Source organism: Thamnophis elegans, chromosome Z (genome assembly GCF_009769535.1).
Source record: "Thamnophis elegans isolate rThaEle1 chromosome Z, rThaEle1.pri, whole genome shotgun sequence".
Lineage (NCBI taxonomy): Eukaryota > Metazoa > Chordata > Lepidosauria > Squamata > Colubridae > Thamnophis > Thamnophis elegans.
Window position 1 is genome coordinate 52,304,499 of NC_045558.1, and position 21,488 is coordinate 52,325,986.

At 35.5% G+C, this 21,488-nt stretch overlaps 1 protein-coding gene across 5 annotated transcripts in view; it reads right to left on the bottom strand.

Moving 5' to 3' along the window:
• TOPAZ1 (testis and ovary specific PAZ domain containing 1) overlaps nucleotides 1-21,488 on the bottom strand; it is a 63,375-nt gene that overhangs the window by 12,072 nt on the left and 29,815 nt on the right. For 2 of the 5 annotated variants that reach the window (XM_032235238.1, XM_032235235.1), the window contains exons 14-18: nucleotides 16,297-16,471; nucleotides 12,971-13,162; nucleotides 8,994-9,094; nucleotides 2,987-3,152; nucleotides 750-914 (exon numbers count right to left, since the gene is read on the bottom strand). In XM_032235238.1, coding sequence (XP_032091129.1) covers nucleotides 750-914; nucleotides 2,987-3,152; nucleotides 8,994-9,094; nucleotides 12,971-13,162; nucleotides 16,297-16,471 — 799 coding nt within the window. Of the gene's footprint in view, nucleotides 1-749; nucleotides 915-2,986; nucleotides 3,153-8,993; nucleotides 9,095-12,970; nucleotides 13,163-16,296; nucleotides 16,472-20,120; nucleotides 20,198-21,488 lie in introns of those variants that run through there. The other 3 variants (XM_032235236.1, XM_032235237.1, XM_032235239.1) reach the window with 3 other exon arrangements.

The window sequence follows — 21,488 nt, forward strand, 5'->3', positions numbered from 1 at the left end:
TCTCCCCTTCAATTTCATACAGAAACTTCTTAAATAAGAACCAGGCACGCTGCAAAATTGTTACATATATATTATATTAAGAAGCCAAATAAAAGGGCTATAATCAATCAATCAATCAATCAAACATACATACATACATCGGTACTAAATCTCCCCTGTCAGTTTTTACAATCAGCCAAAATAGTGCAAAACAGGGCAACAATTTTTGAATCAAGATATCTCAAATAGCCTATTTTAAGAATGCATTAAAAATCTGGGACCAATTACTCAAATACAATTGAAATTTCAAGGATATTCAGACCAATTGTATTGGAAAAGTTGTGGTCACTGCAGCACCACTGCCAAGTCATCATGAATTCTGATGCCCTCTGCCAGATTCTCACAAAGTCAAACCGTAAGCCAGCAAGAAATTGGAAATCACTCCCACTCCTACTGTTTTTTGTGTAATGGCCATTTTTAAAATCATTTTTGATAAGTAAATATTGACAAAGGATGATCATCTGGATCTCAGGCCTTTTCTAAGGATAGATCCTGTGGCAGAGAAGGAACAGAATCTCTGTGAATAAGTAGAACTATCTATATTAGGAAACCTGATTTATTAAGTGACTGAAAGCAGAAATATTTGCTTAAGATTTTATTTATACATTCCCAAATCACAGCACCTCTAGGTAATGAAAATTCTAATGATGCAGATTCAAACTAAAATTCTGTTGTTTTAAGTAATAAGTAACAAGTAACTAACAACTTACCACAAGTATTCTGAAAACCTGGAAGATTTTTTAAGACTTCAAATGTTTCATCATACCGGTTTTTTGTCATTAATTCAGATGCTACAGCACACAGCAGATTATGTCGATTTAGGACATCCATTTTTTCACAAGGCCATGCTGCTGTATTTATTATCCATTCTGACCCTATGGGAAGTTTAATATTAATGTTTTAAAATTGTTAGAACATACAGCAAAATACAAAATTATAGGACAAATCTCAAATAATACTAGGCTTTCTAAGTGATCTTTAGCAGAAATTTAGATTCCTAATATTCTTTGAGCTACATTACAATATTATTATATTCTTTGAGGGACTGTAATAGTATTCTTACAAAGACAGCAAGTCCTAATATTCGATCGTAGGAACAATTGCTAAAAAATTTCCGTAAGCATTACTAAAAGCAACACATCACAGGGCAAGGATACAAAACAAAGGGCATGCCTGAGTATAAATTGTTATGTAATATTTTTGAGGAGCAAGTCCATTATACAGGATGTGTTAGAAACTATGAAAAGCTATTCAATTAAAATAGAACTAAAATAACAGTTATCTATGAAGTAACAAAGTTAGGTGCCAAATTTTAGATGTCTGAAGTTGTACACAAAAGTTCAGGAAAGATGTAATATTCAATTTTACACAGGTAAAGGTTTTCTTAACTTTTGTTCACTTGAGGATTCATGGAAATATACAATGTCATGAGAGAGGATGGTGTCTCAATGTTTGCATGCACTATATTTCTTCTTTATTTTGAGACTCTTTCAATAATGAAAAACATAATTGAAAAATAAGTCTTATCTCTTAATAATCCTTCTGAAATTTGTCTTTTAGATTTTAAGTTTCTATTCTAAATATATTCAAAAACTAGGAACTAAACATATCCTTTCGTGCCCTTGTGACCTCTAGGCTGGAATACTGCAACGTGCTCTACATGGGGCTGCCCTTGAAGAGCATCCGGCGACTTCAGCTAGTTCAGAATGCGGCCGCGCGAGTGATCGTGGGCGCACCTCGGTTCGCCCACATAACACCTATCCTCCGCGAGCTGCACTGGCTACCTGTTGATCTCCGGGTGCGCTTCAAGGTGCTTCTTACTACCTATAAAGCCCTTCATGGTAGTGGATCTGCGTACTTGAGAGACCGCCTCCTGCCAATTACCTCCTCTCGACCCATCAGATCTCACAGATTAGGCCTCCTCCGAGTGCCATCTGCCAGCCAGTGCCGGCTGGCAACTACGCAGAGGAGAGCCTTTTCTGTAGCAGCTCCGACCCTCTGGAATGATGTCCCCATGGAGATTCGTACCCTCACCACCCTTCAGACCTTCCGCACAGCGCTCAAGATCTGGCTATCCCGTCAGGCCTGGGGGTAAAAAGTATAATCCGCCCCCACCCGAATGTTGAATGAATGTTGCTCGATTTTAATTATACATTGTGTTATATGTCATTGTATGTTCCCCCTCCCATATAAGTTGTTAGCCGCCCTGAGTCCCCTCAGGGAAAAGGGCGGCCTATAAATAAACTTATTCTATTCTATTCTATTCTTTCAAATATGAATTTTATTTATTTATTTTTATTTATTTATTAAGTTTGTTTCATTCGAAGGTGACTCTGGGCGGCTTATCATAAAATAAAACCATAAATATTTATATAAGGAAACCCTAAATATATATTTTCTACACATATATAAATATAGAAAGCCACAATAAAAATGCAGGTTTGTTTGTTTATTTATTACATGTATATGGACACATATCTCACAAGAAGTGACTTTGGACGGTGCATAGCAACAAAAATATAAAAACAATAATCGTGTCAATAAATATGGCACACACATGAGATTCAATCAGCAACAAAGCCACCTCAAGAACTCACTGGACCCTTAAGAACCTCAGGCCTGATGACAAAGCCAGATTTTGAAGGACTTTCAGAAAATAAGGAGGGATAGAGGGGGAGAATATTCCATAAGGTGGTGCCATGGTAGAGAAAGCCCATTTTCTCAGACTCATTAAGCGTAGCTCCCTGAAAGACAGGACCCACATTATGCCTTTCTTGCTGGATCTGATGGATGAACAGATGGAATCATGGAGCAGCAGTCTTTCAAACAACTTGCCCCATACCATGAGGGGCTTTAAAAATCAAAATCAGCACCCTGATCCAGAAGCAAACTATGAATATTTATATAAGTTTTATCAATAAATCCAATGTTGTTAATTTAAATTTACCTCTCAATACCCATAATGCTCCATCAATGTTCCTACATTTGAGAAAGATTTCTACAGCAACATTAACAACCTGACATCTTGATACCGATTGCTGTGATTCCAGAAGTCCTTTAAGAAGAGTGAAGTGTATCCTTAAAGCATGAAACATATCCAGAACTTTCTTGGCCTAATGTAAAAATGGAGAAAGCAAGAATAAAAATTTTCAAACAATTTCATGCTTTTTAACATTTGGTTACACATAATTTGGTTAGCACCTTTATTAATGCTGCTGGCATGTGAAAATAATAGTTTTGAAGTTATCAATGATTCAAATGCCAACTCAATTCTACCACTGGAAATTATTTTTGGTCTATAAATTTATTCAAGATTACAATTGGATATGCCAGAATTGCACCAACATGTTCTGCCCTCCAAAGTGGGTATGTAGAAATAAAAATGCTATACTAGTGCTTCAGCAATGTTTAATAATTACTGAAACTAACATGGATTTAAAAAAATGGATTCAATAATAATTTGGCTAAGAAGGCTCCTTTATTTCGGCAATTGATTTTGCTGGGATATTTTCAAGTTAGAAAAAGTAATGAGAATATAGCACATCATGTCGATATTTTAAAAATCTATCTTATAGAAAAATGTATGCCTAGCCTTATTGCACAATCAATATAAAACTGAAACCAATTTAAGTTTGGAATACCTTCAACTAATCTCCAGTGCATACAACAAACAACATCAAAGACAGCATGTAATTTCCTAATTTACCAAGAAAGATTCTTGAAAGAAATTGTGCACTATAATTATGGATATATGTTGCTCTTTTCTCAATTATAGATTCTGCATATAATAGGTCAATAAATTCCATTGAGAGTAGGATTTTTTTTTACTTTGGCAATATTGCTCCTTTAAGCATTTTATTACATTATTCTAAAATTCTGACATTTCTGACACTTTTATTTCAGAATAAAATGGAATTTTGAAATACTGTAAGTTCAAAGTTTGAATTGTTAATTAAGTACATACATTGATAAAATTTTTCATCTTTTAATATTATTAAGGAAATTCAAAGCACAGACCAAACTACAATTCAGCAATGTGGGAGTTATTAATTTAAATTTTTAGGTATTTTCATCGGGGCAAGGTTGGTAAAACATGTAATTGATTTAACAGAATAACAGAGTTGGAAGGGACCTTGTTGGTAATCTAATCCAACCCCTGCCCAAGCAGGAGACCCTATACTATTTCTGACAGATGGCAGTCCATTCTCTTCTTGAAAGCTTCCAGTGATGAAGCTCCCACTTCCGAAGATAAGCTGTGCCATTGGTTGATTGTTCTCACTGTCAGAAAATTTCTCCTTATTTCTAGGTAAGAGAACAGAGAAGATACCAGGAGATGTAGAATCTTTAAAATCTTTTTTGGACGAATACATAGCCAAAACTCATGAAGTCATCCAGATATTGGGAACTAACCTTGAATTAAAAACTGACACATTGGCAAAGGAAGTTCGTGAGGAGATACAAAATTTGACAGGAGATATTAAACAGATGAAGTAGATCTTACGGTGGATAAATTGGAGAAGCAAGACAAGCTAAATTTGATCAGAGAGTTCTCTTTGAACTCTCTCATTAAGCAAAGGAACTGCAATTAAGATTTAGAGCAATCTCCCGAGCAAGGCTCAGGAGAGGATATTAGGCTAAGAATGATTAAAACCTTGGCACAGTTGACTAATTGTGAGGAAAAGTTTCTCGATCTTGAAATTGACAAGGTTTATAGTGTAAACTCAAGATCTGCATGAAAACTATTAACAGATGTCTTAGTCCAATTTGTAAGAAAAATAAGGAGAGACCATGTTCCATGTTCTGGATTGCCTCTAAACTACATCTGCACTAATGGAAAATGTGGACATAATTCTTTTGAAGGAAATTCTTGTAAGAATTCTGAGAAAAAGGAAAGCTTACTCATTTCTTACTGATATTTTGAAGAAGAGAATAATTCCCTTTCGTTGGAACAAGCTTGAGGGAGTGATACATATTGTGACCACATATTTTGTTTGAATTCTATAAAGCCAAGGATTTCCTATCTAGACATAAATTAATTTCAGAGCCAGTTGAAGCGTTGGAGATAGACAAGACTTTGGAGGTAGACCAATCCCAAAAAGTTTACACTGTAGAAGAGACAGCTGAGGTTTCTATACTGGAATTTGCTATTTCACCCAAAGATAGAAAGTAAATTTATTACATGTAATATTAATGGGGCTAACGCCCTATCCAAATGTAAAAAAATATTTCACTATTTGAGAAAACTTAATGTTGACATAATTTGCCTCCAAGAAACACATATTAGGAAAAAAGATGATGATAAATATTTAATAAATAGAAATTAGAGGAGGAATTTATTTCTATTGGGTCAAAAAAGATTAATGGAGTGGTTTTATATATAAAATGCCAATTTAAACCTAAGTCACTTATACTAGATGATCATGACAGATTTATAATAGTGGAAATTGAATTTAATGGAATAAATGCAATAGTAATTGGTCTCTATGTGGGAAATGATGGAAAAATAATTTTTTGGCGTATCTTATGGACTAACTTCTGCCTTTTTTGTTTGAAAATTGGTTTATGTTGGAGGATTGGAATGGAGGGAACTCACCACTTTGGGACAGAACATCTACTAAGGGGATCACACTCTCCCAGGATAAACTACCAAAGACATTTTTTGTGATGATAGAGAACTTAGTGCTAATAGACTCATGGAGGCAAAAACAAAAACCCAGCACTGCAAGAGAATATACATTCTTTTCAGAAAGACATAAATCCTTTTCAAGGATTGTTATGATATGGACCTCTAAAAATTTAGCAGCTAGAATTTTGAAAGCTGATATCTTACCTAAATTTTTCTCTGATCATAATCTGATTGCTCTGGTATTTAGAAAAAAGAGTGAGTTATCTATGGTATAATAAAGTTAAGTAAATGTTGATTTCAACAATCATTTTGTCAGACATGCTACTTTTAGAGTTTTAAATAAATATAAAAGTTTTCCACAAAGGTGCCTCTTTGGGTTTTTCCACAGGCAGCTTTTTAAAGAAAAGAAATGGTGACAAGGCCAAACTGGTAGACCTTCTTCTAACTTAGGAGACCTACCCTAAAATGTAAGGAGGAGTTAGAATCAGAAGGTGATGTTTACATGTTTACAATTAAAAGAAAGATTTAAACTAGTTTAAAAGAATTTGTTAAAAATAAATTGGATAATTTATTATATGGTAGTGATGAACATATTATTGCTAAAATCTATAAAGTGTTATTGAATTTAAATCTGGAAAATGAACAGCATTGTATGATTCAAGGGATTTTGCATATAATGTAATGCTTGAAGAGTGGGAGAAGATGTGGAATAAAGGTTTAAAGTTTACATTAAACTATAATTTAAAAGAAAAAATATAAGATGATGAATTGTTGGTATTTTACTCCAGATAAATTGTCAAGAATAAAGGTACCTCAAACGAATGTTGGAAATGAAAAGGACTTTTTATCATTTACGGCGGACGTGTGATAAAGCAAAGAAATATTGGAGGATTCCTATCCTAATAAAGCAAATTCTTAAAGTGAATATAGAAAAAAACCCAGAAACTTTTCTTTTGGGTTTAATGGAACAAGACTTGAAAAAATTTGGAACACTGATGTTATATATGCCGACTACTCTACGCACAGAAATGGAAGGTCACCTTGACCCCCACAATGGATGAATGGCTGCAAAAACTGATGGACATAGCAGAGATGGCTAGATTGACTGTTCCGATTAAAGAAAAAAACACAAACACCTTTACTTTGGGTAGTAGGTAAAATGGGTAGTTTTTATTATTATGAATAAGTAAAAAGTTGAGGGTCTTAATGCCTTATTTTACTGCACCAAAGGAGTTGGAAGTCAATACCTTTTTTTCTTTTTCCCTTTCTTTCCCCCACTATTCCTTTCCCTTTTTCCCTTTCTAATTTCTTTAATATTTACTTTTGTATTCTCTTTGTATATTATATTATAAACTAATAAAAACTATATAACAAAAAAGGAGTACTAAATGAGTATGGTTTGCCAGCCTGTTACAAATCCATCTGATGGTGATGCTATCTATCCCACTTTTTTCTAGCTTATCAAGAAGTAGTACCTTGTTGAATGCCTTGCTGAAGTCTAAGTATACTATATCCACAGTATTTTGCTGGTCTACTAATTTAGTCACTATGTTGAAGAATGAAATAAGATTAGTTTGGCATAATCTGTTTTTATCAAACCTGTGCTGACCTAGTTATTACTTTACTCATTTCTACATGTTTAAAGATCTATTTTTTTACTAGCTTTTCCAGTATCTTTCCGGGTATTGAAGTTAGGCTGATTTGTCTGTATAGTTTCCTGGATCTGTGTTTTTCTCCATTTTTTTTTAAAGATGGGTACCATATCAGTTCTTTTCTAGTCCGCTGGTAGTTCCCCAGTGCGCCAGGATTTTCAAAAGATATGCTACAGTGTTTCTGAGATGGCATCTGCCAGCTCCTTTAGAATGCTGGGATGTAATCCATCAGATCCCGGTGATTTATATTCATCAAGATCAGACATGTTTTCTTTTTTTTGGGGGGGGGGGTATTTTAACTTTTATTTTTAGTCTGTCTTTTACAGTTATGGTTTTGGTAGGTTGGGCTGTAGTTTCTTTTTCATGCTTTGCTTTTTCTCTGCTCCCTGTTAGTTCCTTGCAATTTTCTCTTTTTAGTGGACTATTTCCTTGATTTTTTTTTTTGTTATTTATATGTTGAAAGACTTTTTTTATTATCTTTGACTTTTGTTGCAAGTTTTTGTTCATTCTGAGCCTTTGCAGATTCTGGCTATCTGCTGATATTCTGCCTTAGTTATGTTTCTTTCTCTCCATTTTTTTGTCCTTTTTATCTTTCAGCTTATCAGAGATATTTTTGTGCAGTCATACTTGTTTCTTCTTGGATTTCTTGTTTTTCTTTTTCAATGGTATTGTGCTGGATTGGGCTTTTATGATAATATTTTTCAGTGTTTCCCACGGTTCTTGGGTTGTTTTCTCCTTTAGGATTTTCATCTAAGAAATCTCTCCCAATTTCTCTCTGAGTTTGTTAAAATCAACTTTTAAAATTTAAGACTCTTGTAGCATTGTATTCTATTGCTTGTGTTTGCATTAAGTTGAATTCCAGTATGACGCAGTCACTCTCACCCAAGGTTCCTGAAGTTTCAATACCCTCTATCATTTCTTGTTAAGTCCAGTATGGCTTTCCCACTATGTTTTGGACAATAAAAATGTCAGCTAGGTTGGTCAGGAACCTATTCGATTTCTCACTTGGTACAGAATTAGTCTTCCCATTGATGTCAGGATAATTGAAGACCCCCATTATTATTGTAGTGTTTCCTACATACATGTTAATTGATTAGCAAAAAGTACATTTATTTTTTCTGCTTGGTTGGGTGGCCTGTAGTATACACCGATGGTCATTCTTTTTTCTTTTATATTGACCCATATGAATTCTAGGAAGTTTTTATTTTTTGTTTTGTGCATTTCTGTAGCAATATAGTGGTCTTTTACATATAGTGCAATACCACCTTCTCTTTTATGGGGTCTGTTTTTTTTTAACAGTTAGAATCCTTCTTTCAGTATAAATTTCTTTATTCCTACATTCAAAATATAAATCTGTAAGAAATTATCCAACATTTTCACACCTATTGGTACCAAAGGAGAGAAATATTTAAAGTATCTTAACTTTAAACTTTATTTTATACAAATATCTCAATCTCCCTTGCACAAAGAAAAATGCCTTAATTCATCCCACCATATACTTGAAAATATGAAGAGTAATTTATTTTCTGTTCAACTACTGATATTGTGGTTGATGGGTATTCAATTGGAAAACATGTATGGGCTTGCAAACATGTAGCAATATATAAGATGTATCTATTGTACACCCCTCAAATTAAAAAAAATCACATAATAACCATTATGACTTTATAAGTTACCTTTGACCACTGTTGCACTTTGTAATATGAAAACATGACACTAATCCCAATCCGTCCTAATGAAGAAATGTTTCTTTCATCACGATCAGCACCAACATTAACTAAAAAAATAATGATAGTTAACTTAGATAATTAGCATTGTTTTTACATGGTGCAAAGGAAATACAATTTTTGAAACAAGTATAGATAAGTATGATGTTGGAAGCAATGTACAAAAGTTGTATTTCCTCAAGAAGAAAATTATTTATTCCATTTTTTTCTTACCAAAAAAATCAAAGTAGAATATATTGAAATTTCCCTTAATTTCATCCATGCAATCCTGTAAAATTGGCTGGTGTACCAAGAAATTAAAATTCATTATTTTGTTAAGGGGGCTGAATGAAAGTGCATTCTGGAAGTTCTGCCAACTATTTATAGTTCTGAAAACATAAAACCCTGAACATATTGATTTTTTCAAAGTTTCAACTAAAACATCATCTGCAGGAATTCTGAAATTAGTTTGTGGGATAAGATGGCAAGACTAGTGTATGTTGCACCTCTCTTGTTCACCCTTCACATTGCTGTCTCCTTCCCAAAGTTTTCCCTTCTCATCTTGCTCTCAGCTACTCCTTCTGCCAATGGTGTATCTCATTGGTTTGCCTGCTCCTAGTGCTTTTCCCCCCCTCTCCTGCCTAACCAAATATATTATTGTTAGAGAAAGCCCTCAACTTTGCATTTTTCTCCCACTTTTTTCTCCCTAACCAGCCCGGAACCATGTTTTCCATTCAATGTAGAGTTCAGAACTTCTCAAACATGCATTTTCAATTGAAGAGCAGACTATTTAATCCATGTTCAGAATGTTTACATATCCTAATTATCAGATGCATGAACATTTATGTTCTGACCAGGCAGATTTTAAAAGCTTATAAATGGTTTTATTTATTTGCATATTGCTCATTTCCTAAAATTTCAGGCAATTCTTAAAGATTCAATGCAAAACACATCCCATAAAATACAGAACATAAATTGTACCCAGAAAGCCAATAGAAATCATGCTGTTGCTCTAAATTTATTTATCAAGAAGTATGGTAGCATAAACTATGATGAGAGGAACATATTATCTTTGTCACGACTTTCCTGATCCACAAAGAGTAACAAATGGCATACTAATCTAAGCTGTGTCTCCACCTGCTATTCCAGCAGGAACCACAAGTCCTTTGGAACCCCAGGTCATTGAACCATTCCTATAGAAAAAGTGTGACTCCATCCAAGCCAATCATCAAAGATGAATAAAGTTGGTATATTTCTGGACAAACAGTATCTATTTTGCTAGGACTCAATTTAAGCTTATTTCAACCCATCCAATTTATTATAACCTTCCACCACTGGATTAAGACTTCCACAGTTTATCTGCATGACCTCTCTCCATAGTTTCATAGAGATATTAAATGGTGAGAAAAGTCCTGTGGCAATCCACATTAGAACAAACATGTGTTTGATGGGTTCCTCCCCACAATTAATTGAAATAGTGTACTTAGAAAGAAACAGAATCCTCTTAGAATGGAACCTTACTCTAATGCAGTTGGTTGAAAAGGATTATGTACAGTATTTGTTGATATAAAATTAGACACTGAGACATCTGAAATACTAGGACGACACTTTCTCTCTAACCAGTTCCCAAAGAAATTTACACCATTGACCAATGCTTATATATTATACCCAAGTCTAAACCTTGACTTGAAATGATTTACACAATCATCTGACTTACAGTATCTTCTTCAAAGCTACTTTCATTTGGATCACCAACAGCAAGTCCATTAGATTAATTTATAGAGCTGGGTAGTAATGGATCTACTAGACAAGGCACTAGGAAGTTGAGAACACAAACTCATCACATTACACTTCATAGAGTTGTAGCTGCTCAGTTTTCAAGCAAAAGGTTGGAACTGGAGCCACTCAAACCACCTGGATCCAGATTCAGGAATGATCTTTATAGTATGTTTGTGAAAAATGGAAAAGTTAATGGAGTACCGATGGGTTACTGCTTCAGAGCTGAAAATACAGGTTCTTCTGGGCCAACAGAGAACCAACAAGGTTACTACTACAAGTTCTCAAAGCAACAACAAGAAGAAACCTTGTTTGTATATAACTCTAGCAATAAGATTGCTATAAGAATTAAAATCAATTAATAAAGAAAGCAGCTACTGAGTTTTCTCTCAACAATGGAAATCAAGAAATAAAAAACAAATACACCTTCAGACTGATAGAAAAGAGGGTGTTTAATCTGCTGAAAAGTTCCTCGTATTTGTGTACCTTCAAAATGTACTGTAAAATGAAAGAAGGTACTTTTGTACTATCTGGTGACCTCTCTCATGAAAAAACAAAACTTCACAACCTCCCAGCAGATGATTTGCTTAAGTTGCTTGGTTGATTATAACAATTTATCTACTGTAATTCTAGATCAGAGCTTAAAATGGTGGCTTCATCATTTTAACTCCATGAAGCTGATTGGTGCTTTATTTCTGATTCTCATTTGTTGTCACACCCATAATGCAGTATTGCAGGTCACTATGTCCACAGCCTGCAGTTCAATCCTGATGGGTTAAAGATTGATTCATCCTTTCAACTTTCCAAGATCAGTAAAATGAGGATCCAGATTGTTGGGGACAATATGCTGATGTTATAAACTGCCCAGAGTGCTGTAAAAGAATATGGGGCAGTATATAAATCTAAGTGCTATTGCTAAAAGAGTTTCACATAGATTTTCCCTTCTCGGTGTTGATGACAATATCAGTGTTACTGCAAGGGAACTGACCCTAAATTGTGGCATTTTAAAGCAATCTAATATTTATAAAACCAATGGTTACCAAATTGATACTAATTAGTACTTATAGTTTAACTAGTTCCATCACCGTCTTAATAAGATTCTGTAGTGGATCCTTCTAATGTTTGTATGAAAATTTTATTTTTCTGGGAACAGAACCTACCCCTATTTTGTTTTTAGAGATAACAAAATATGTTTCTAGCTTTTGTCTCAGGTTGACCTGCAATCTGCACACTGATTAATATTATAGTTCATTAAATACTGCTTGAGCCATAAACAAAATAATATAAATTGGGATGTTTGTCAGGCCATGTTTTCATGTACTAATATCACTGTCATCTTGATAAGATACATTATGTCTTATCCTGCCCTCTGGTGCTGTGGAGCATAAGTCCATGTGCTCTTTTCAGTGACAGGCCCTCAGGTACAGGAAGACAGTTATGTCCCTCCAAATCCTTCTCTTTGACAGGCTACTTAGCTCCTTCAACTATTCATTGTATGCTTTAGCTTCTAGAACAGGGGTTTCCCAACTGGAGGTGCAAGACAATAATTCCAAAGGGTGCGAAAACATGGGTTTGGAAGTTTCAAAATTATAATATATATATACATAATTGTATGCATATAATTATTTACTTTTTATGGAGTGCAAGAATATATCAGAAGTGTTCTAGGGGTGCATTGTATAGAAAAGATTGGGAACCCCTGCTCTAGACCCTTTATCATCTTTGTTGAACTTCTCTGCACACTTTCTATGGTTCAGAGTCTTTTTTTGTGTCATGGTGACCAGAACTGTATGCAGTGTTCTATGTGAAGCCTCACTAGTGGTATATAAAACAGCATTATCATTTCTTGTGATCTTGAGGTTATTCTTTTATTGATGCAGTCCAGGACTGCATTGGATTTTTTGGCAACTGCAGCACATTACTGGTTCATACTTAAATTATCACTGGAGAGCCAGGTACCATTTATTTTTGTACCTATGCATTCTGTTTTTCCTACCTAATTGCAGGATCTTACTTTTCTCACCACTAAACATCAAATTTCCTAGATATAGACCGGGAAGATAACACCATGAATAGAAAGGATAAACACATAGATTCCCATATATCAAAATTATGTTTAGGGTTATTTGCTCCTTAGAATGAGGAAAAAACTCAGGTAACTGTCCACTGACATTTTGTAATCCAAGTTCCTGTTTTGGATTGCGGAGCAGATGCCCTTGGTGTGAGGGGCATCTGAGATGTGATCACTGCCTCTTTAACAGCAGTAATGTTGTTGAATGATTTGACAAGGATGATGGTGATCCATCTCCAATCGGAAAAGGTCCTCCATTGTAGCAGCATTGAACTGGAGATACAGCTGGAGGCTGTGAGATTTGAAAGGGAGAAACAAACTGAACCCAAGCAAGCCCAAGCAAGCCCAGAAACATCTAACCCGCTACACTGGAAGGAACTTTTAAGCAGGATGTTTTATCAGATAAAAAATATGTAGGGAATCTCCTATACTCACAACTATTACAAGAGAGACATAGGGGAGGCACAGTTAGAGGAACCTTCACCAGTGGTGGGATTCAAATAATTTAACAACCAGTTCTCTGCCCTAATGACCAGCTGGGTGGTCATGTGACTGGATGGGCATGGCCAACTTGATCTCACTCTTAGGAAATTTCTCCTTAGTCCAACTCATAATAAAATAGTTCAATAAAATAGCATTGTTCCAATATTTAGAATAGAATAACAAAGTGGGAGGTCTTCTAATGCAACCCCCTGCTTAGCAGAAAACCCTACAACACTTCAGACAAATGATTATCTAACATCTTCTTAAATGCACTGTTGGAGCATTTACAACTTCTGGAGACAAGTTGTTTCACTGATTGTTCTGTCAAGAAATTTGAAGGGCTCCTACAAAAATGAGAGGGGTCAATCTATTTTCCAAAGCACCAAAAGGCAAGACAAGAAACAATGGATGGAAACTAAGCAAAGAGAGAAGCAACTTAGAACTAAGAAGAAATTTCCTAAGGGTGAGACCAATCAACCAATAGCTTGCCTTTAGAAGTTGTGGGTGCTCCATCACACACAAGCAACACAGTTACAAGATAATTTAAAATCTTTACAATCTAATACTGTAAACTAATTCTTAAATGCTGAAAATGTAGGATCAAAATACATAAACATAGAGACATCATTGCAAACCTATTCCAAATTAATAATATCAATTCTGCTAATTAGAACATGTATTTAAAAAGACATAAGAACTCTGGCAGGAAACTCCTGCTCTGTATTAACATTTAAAAACACCTTCCCTTGTCTAATCCTATCAAGAACAAGGAAAGATTCAACCTAGAAATCAGGAGGAATTTTCTGACAGTGGGAACAAGCAGCCAATGGAACAGCTTGCCTTCTGAAGTTATAGGAGCTTCATCACTGGAGGCTTCCACAAAGAGATTGGACTGCCATTTGTCAGAAATGGTATACTCTCCTGCTTGGGCAGGGGGTTGGACTAGATGGACTACAAGGCAGTGGTGCGATTCAATTTTTTTTACTACCGGTTCTGTGGACGTGGCTTGGTGGCCATGGTGTGGCTTGATGACCGTGGCAGGGAAAGGATACTATAAAATCTCCATTCCCTTCCCACTCCAGAGGAATGTTACTGCAAAATCCCCAATCCCTCCTGATCAGCTGGGACTCGGGAGGCAGAGAATAGATGGGGGCAGGCCAGTCAGAGGTGGTATTTACCAGTTCTCAAAACTACTCAAAATTTTCGTTACCAGTTCTCCAGAACTGGTCAAAATCTGATGAATACCACCTCTGCTACAAGGTCCTTTCCAACTCTGTTAATCTGTAAGTTTCTAATGTTTCTGTGCTGACTGCATTCCTGCGGTTTTGTTATTGCAACTAACTATTCTCCTGTTAAATGGTTCTTGGCTGTCTGCCCAGAACTATTAACTGAAGGGAGAAAAAAGAAAAAAAAACACCTCTCTTTCACTTTACCCATCCCCAGCCCCCCAGGTTTTAAAGGGGTTAGAATTTTTATGCTGAGGAAATGGCTATGTGGTTATTTCTTCTCCCCTCCTCTCGGTTAATTACAAATGAGCAGGAACATCTGAGGTATGTGTGAGCTATTGGAATTGTTAGGCAGGTAGGCAGGCCATGTGGTTACTTCTTTTTCTTTTCCCTTCCTTTGGTTAATTACAAACAAGTAGGAAAGTCTGAGTCATGTGTGACCTACTGGATTTGTTAGGCAGGCAGGCAGCCTTAACTATTCAGCTAGTTAGCAGAACTCCAAAGAGTTAATAAACAGTTCTCCTGAACTGGTGCAAAACGGCTGAATCCCATCACTGCCTTTATTTAACTTCCTGGAATAAGGCATCAATAGCTCATGACATCATTATCTTTAGGACAAGCTACTGAAGTGTTTTATATGGGATTGCTCCTGAATATTACCCGGAGATTGTATATTCATTTAACATTAGTACACTGCGAGTATTTCATTAGCTGTAGTTAATGGGGACTCAAGGACTCAGTAGATCTAAAACTCTAAGTGTCAGAGTGGGGGAGGTCAACAGAATTATTAATCTGATCTACTGGCAAAATTCTGTATAAGGAACAACTCCACTAATCCTATGCCATCATCTGGTAAACTTGCAAGATTTGTTTTTCTTGCCATGTACACGTATACACCCGAACTACAATGTTGTTTCTCTGTGTCATGTAATATATGTGGGTACACGTGTAAGTAAGTATGTATGTATGTATGTATGTATGTACGTACGTACGTATGTATTTATCTTGCCATGTTTATGTTTATATTAGAGGTGGAGATCTTTTGAGAGCTGTATGCAACATAATTTAATTTTAATGTATGCCGATTAGTGTACATTCAAAGTCACAATACACTATTCTATTCTATTCTACTCCTATTCTAATTCTATTACGTTCTAATTCTATTCTATTTTTGTCACTAATATCTGAATTACTCCATCTGCAGCAGGAATTGAAATAAGCCCTTAGTAGAAGCTGCTTAGAGTTTTTGTGTGATCCTTGGGGCAGCCTCCATACCTACAGCTGCTGTTACCTTTGAATATAGCTCATGAGAGAAAAATGGTGGAGAACTTGGATCAGTGCTACTGAGTAGAAAAATGTGATCTTGATGGTCTGATTAACTCATTCATTCATCTAGTGAAAAGATTCAAGATTATTGGCCATTTTTCCTTCATGAGAGCTGCCAACAGATATTAGAGTTCTTATTTTAGATGTGCTATCAGATATTAGATAGGAACTGAATTAAAGGGCTGAGGCCTCCTACACATATATTCACCAAAAAATGTTCCTACTTTTTAAAGTCAATAGGATGATGAGCAATAAAGCAGAAGATAAATTCATAATCTCCACTGTAGAGGAGATTAAGTGATACTTTTGGGAACCCACATTCAACTTTAAAGAGAACCTGTTTTCCTTTGCATGTAACCCTTTAATATTTGATAATATTTGCTCATTTTACCTGCAGTTGCAAATTCACAAAATGGAATGCCTGGCTTTTCTTCCTTCACTGAACTGATTAGTATGCTGGCTACATGCCATGAGTATTTTTCAAGATAATCAGCATTTTTACATCCTCTTGTCACTTTAACATACAAAGTTCCCAATTTAGTCCAGTCACTTTTTTCTTTACAATCCTGTTTAAAAGTGAGAAAATATGAATAGCATTACTAACAATAATTCACATACATTATAAACTTAATAAGTAGTTTTTTAAAAAACAGAACTACATTCTTTAAGTAGGCAAAGTCTACTTAAGAATTGCTTATCAGTAACTGTATTTGGTATGTTCTACAATTTTTTATAATTTAAAGATTTTTCCTTGTAATCTATGGCTGTGAAAATATTGAGAAAATAAAAATAGTTACATTTCATTCCAAAACCTTAATAAAGTATAGATGATTTGTTGTTATTTAACAATAACTCTTCTTAAGATTGAACTACACTGCTGAAAGGCAAATACGTCTGAAGAAATGCTTTTGATGTTTTCCCCCCATTAAATACTTATATCCATTACAAATTCTCTATAGTGCTTCATGGTGGTATGTACAGTTATGAGTAAAACTGCTAAGAGTGTATGTCAAGAATATAAATACTCCCATCAGGGTACAAAAGTCATCCCAGCTGATCAACTGAAGCAAGCAGGCACCTGTATTTGACAATGATAAAGAAATGCTTGAGGCAGATTGCCACTTTAGTGACAACGAGAAAAATATCATTTTATATTGCAAAGGAAAAGACAACGGAAAATCAATTATTCTAGTTCATATAAACACTGATGCAGAAGGTTGAGGAATTTTATGGTAAAGTTCAAATTGAAATCAATAGATCATGCGAGAAATATATGCTGTTTGTTGTTAAAGATTAGAATGCCAAAGTTGGAAACAGTAAGAAGAAAAATGTAATTGGATTGTATGATCTAGAAAATATGAAGTAGTGCAACTTATATCTATTTCTAATAATCCAATTATTTGTTCATTGCTAACATATTTTTCAAATAATCCAAATATATACATAAATATCTCCAAATGGAGCCCAGAAAAAATAAATTTATTGTATTAGTGGCACCAGGATTTAGAAGAGCTCAGTTATAACATCAAAGAGTGGGCCAGGCTCTGACTTTACATCATAAATTATTAATGTGTAAGTTTCAAGTCAAACTACAGTGGAAGAACAGAGCTAACCAATGAAGAATATGCCCACTATTTTCAAGAACTTCAGGAACTTTTTTGGGATTATGAGAAACCACAGGAAACTGCAAAATGATATCATAGTAATTGTTAAAAAATGTGAAAAGAGATTCTCAAGACTTAAAAAACAAAGAAACCAAATTAGTATGAAATAGATTGTAGAAATTGCCAAGAAAAGTCAAGCAAAGACAAAAATGACAAATTCTCAGGAAGAAATTTAATAAAAATTCTTAGAACTACCATGATATTATTTAAGACATTAAATATGGAAAAAACAAAGGATGCCAAAGGATATATAGTAATAGTTTCAAGAAAGATGAAGTTGGAAAGAACAAGAGACATAACTGATGCATGATAGAAAACTGAGAAACCCAAGAATACAAAAAAGAAATCAGCATGTGTTTCATGAATAATAGAAATGTCTTTGTGTCAATCATATCAAATTATAGAGTGTGCTTAGGAAAATATGAATCCCAGAACATCTAATTGTCCTCATGTCCTGTGTATAAAACCTATACACAGATCAAGAAGTCACAATCTGAACAAGGTAAAATAGATTGGTTAGGAAAGGAGTGAAACAAGTTTGTATACTGCTTTCTTATTTCTTATTTATATTTTCAATATATATTGTGAGAGCTGGATTGGAAGAAAATGAGCAAGGTTTTTAAAAGTGGAGAAAATACGTCAACAACCAGCACCAAGTTGTTGGCACTGCTCTGATAATTGAAAATGCAAATAAGCTGTAAACTCTAGTAATGAAGAAATACAGTGAAAATACAATAGATTAAACTAATAACAACAACCACCAATCTTAAAAATGATAATGAAGTCACTGAAATAGCTTTTGTCTTTTAAGACTGATTATTAACAGTTTAAAAGAAATAGCAGTCAAGAAATATACCAGGTACTAACATTTTGGGAAAGCCTTGAAAAATATTCAAATGCTAAGATGTCTTTATACCTATTATATTCTGGATATTTTATATAAATATAAATTATCTCTCCAAGAAGCCATTAATGGTTGGAAAAATGAAAGAGATGATAAGCAACAAGACTTATAAAGCCCTTCATGGTATTGGACCTGGGTACTTGAGAGACCGCCTGCTGCCAATCACCTCCAATAGACCGATCAGATCCCACAGATTAGGCCTCCTCCGAATTCCATCTGCCGGCCAATGCCGACTGGTGACTACCCGGAGGAGAGCCTTCTCTGTGGCTGCTCCGACCCTCTGGAACGAACTCCCTGTGGAGATTCGAACCCTCACCACCCTCCAGGCCTTCCGCAAAGCCCTTAAAACCTGGCTATTACGGCAGGCCTGGGGCTAAAGAGCTTCTGCCCCCCTTCTTGAATGGTATGGTTGTTGTGTGTTTTAAATTGTGTATTGTTTGTTTGTCTTTTTATCCCCTGTTTGTACCTTCTTTCCCTGACTGAGTTGTGAGCCGCCCTGAGTCTCCTTCGGGGAAAAGGGCGGCATATAAATGAAATAAATCCTAATCCTAAAACAGATGGGAGAATCTTTCGGCGATCTGAAGGGTTAGGTGGTGGCAGATCATTCTGGGGAAGGCCAATTAGTGGTTATTGATAATGACCCGATGGCACATAATCAGTCAATTACTAAAAAAATCCCTGCATATTTTCATCACACTGAAAGTGCATGTTTATAATTTATGGAGGATCTGGTTTGGTTTCTTCAGGATAGAATTCTGTTAAGGATTTTTTTTTAAAAAGCCCTCAATAATTACCTCATTGACACAATATAGAGAATAAACAAGCTATAATGGCATGAAAACCAAAGGCACAAGAAACAAATTTCATAGGTGTTAAATATACAAACATTAAGCTGACTAAGAAGCAACTATAAGTGCCAAAACAAACAGACAATGTAAACAAGATAATGAATGTACAAAATCTTCCTATCAACAGATGACAACAAAAATTGGGATGTTCCACAATTATGTTGACTTTTTGTATCTTTATTATCCCAGCTCCTACTCTGCCCATCATAAAGTCCGTTTTCTTACTCATGAATGCTAACTAACAATCTATGCTACTACAGGTAGTACTTTTTTTAACAACTATTATTCCAGCAACTGTTCTAATTATGATGGTGCTGAATAAAGGAGTAACAAGTCACATTGTGTGCACAATTATTAGGCAAGTTGAGTATTTTAACTATATCATCATTTTTATGTATATTTTCCACTCTCAAGCTGTATAAACTTGAATGCTTAGTGGTTATAGACATATCAGATGCTATCTATCTCTGTAATAAGGGAAGGTGTGGCTTAAGGAGATCAACACCCTATATCAAGGTGTACATAATTAGGTAGCTTCCTTTTCTCAGGCAAAATGGGCTAAAATAGAGATTTAACTGATTGAAAAGTCAAACATTGTAAAAACTCTTGAAATTGTTAAGATATTGGGGCATGATCACAGAACCATCAAATGTTTTGTTTCAGTCAAAAGGTTGTTGTTAAGAAACGTGTTGGGAAAAAAAAGGCAACATTAACTTAAAAGATGTAAGAAGAATCAAACATGAAACTACCAGGAATCTATTATCCTCCAGTGCTGTCATATTCCAGAACTGCAACCTACCTGGAGTGCCCAGAAGTACAAGGTGTTCAGTGCTCAGAGACATAGCCAAGGTAAGGAAGGCTGAAACCCGACCACCACTGAAAAAAGACACGTAAGTTGAAATGGCAAGACTGGGCCAAGAAATATCTGAAGACAGATTTTTCAAAGGTTTTATGGACTGATGAGGTGGGAGTGACTCTTGATGGACCAGATAGATGAGCCCATGGATGTATCAATAATGGACACAGCACCACTTCAACTCCGATGCCAGCAAGGTGGAGGTGGGGTACTGGTATGGACTGATATTATTAAAGATGAGCTAGTTGGACTTTTTCAAGTTTAAGATGGACTCAAAAGCAACTCTCAAGCCTACTGCCAGTTTTTAGAAGACACTTTTTTCAAGCAGTGATACAGGAAAAAGTCCGCTTCTTTCAAAAAGACCATGATTTTTATGCAGGACAATGCTCCATTAAATATTCCATTGTGTGGAATATTGTGGCTAGTCAGTAAAGGCCTTAAAGATGAAAGAATAATGGCATGTCACCCTTCCTCATCCGAACTAAGCCCTATTGAGAAATGACGGGCCCTTCTTAAAAGGGAAGGAAAACAGTACACCTCTCTGAACAGTGTCTGGGAGGCTGTGGTTGCTGCTGCATAAAAAGTTGATCATCAGCAGATCAAGAAACTGACAGATTCCATGAATGAAAGGATTATGACTGTTATTAAAAAGGGTGGCTATATTGGTAACTGATTTTTTTTAAATGTCAGAAATGTTTATTTGTACATTTTGAGTTGTTTGTTTATTATTCACTTTAACAGATGCATTTAGTTGCATAATTCTGCACACTAATAGTTGCCCAATAATTGTGCACACATAGATATTCTCCTAAGAAAGCCAAAATCTCACTTTTACTTTCTTAAATATTTAGGTTTGGTTTATTAACATTTTGAATTGACCAAGAGCACTGTATTAGTCCAACTCGTAATAAAATAGTAATAGCACCTTGGGGGTCGAATGGGCCTGTTGTTAACGTACCTACCTCCCAGCTGCGTTGCAACAGCCCTGCCTGTGCTCCTGGAGTCAGTAGCTGGACTGGCGGTTGAATTTCCCAAACTTATAGTATTGGGGGATTTCAATCTGCCATCTCTCAGCAAACGCTCTGATGGGGCACAGGAGTTCATGGCTTCCATGACAACCATGGACTTGACCCAGGAAATTCAGGGCCCAACTCATACAGAGGGACACACGCTCAACCTTGTGTTTCTCTCGGAGCAGTGGAGATGTGATCTGAAATTGGAGGGCATTGAGATCTTGCCCCTGTCATGATCAGATCACTTCCTACTTACTGAGGTTGGACTTTCGGAAACTACTCCCCCACTGCAGGGAAG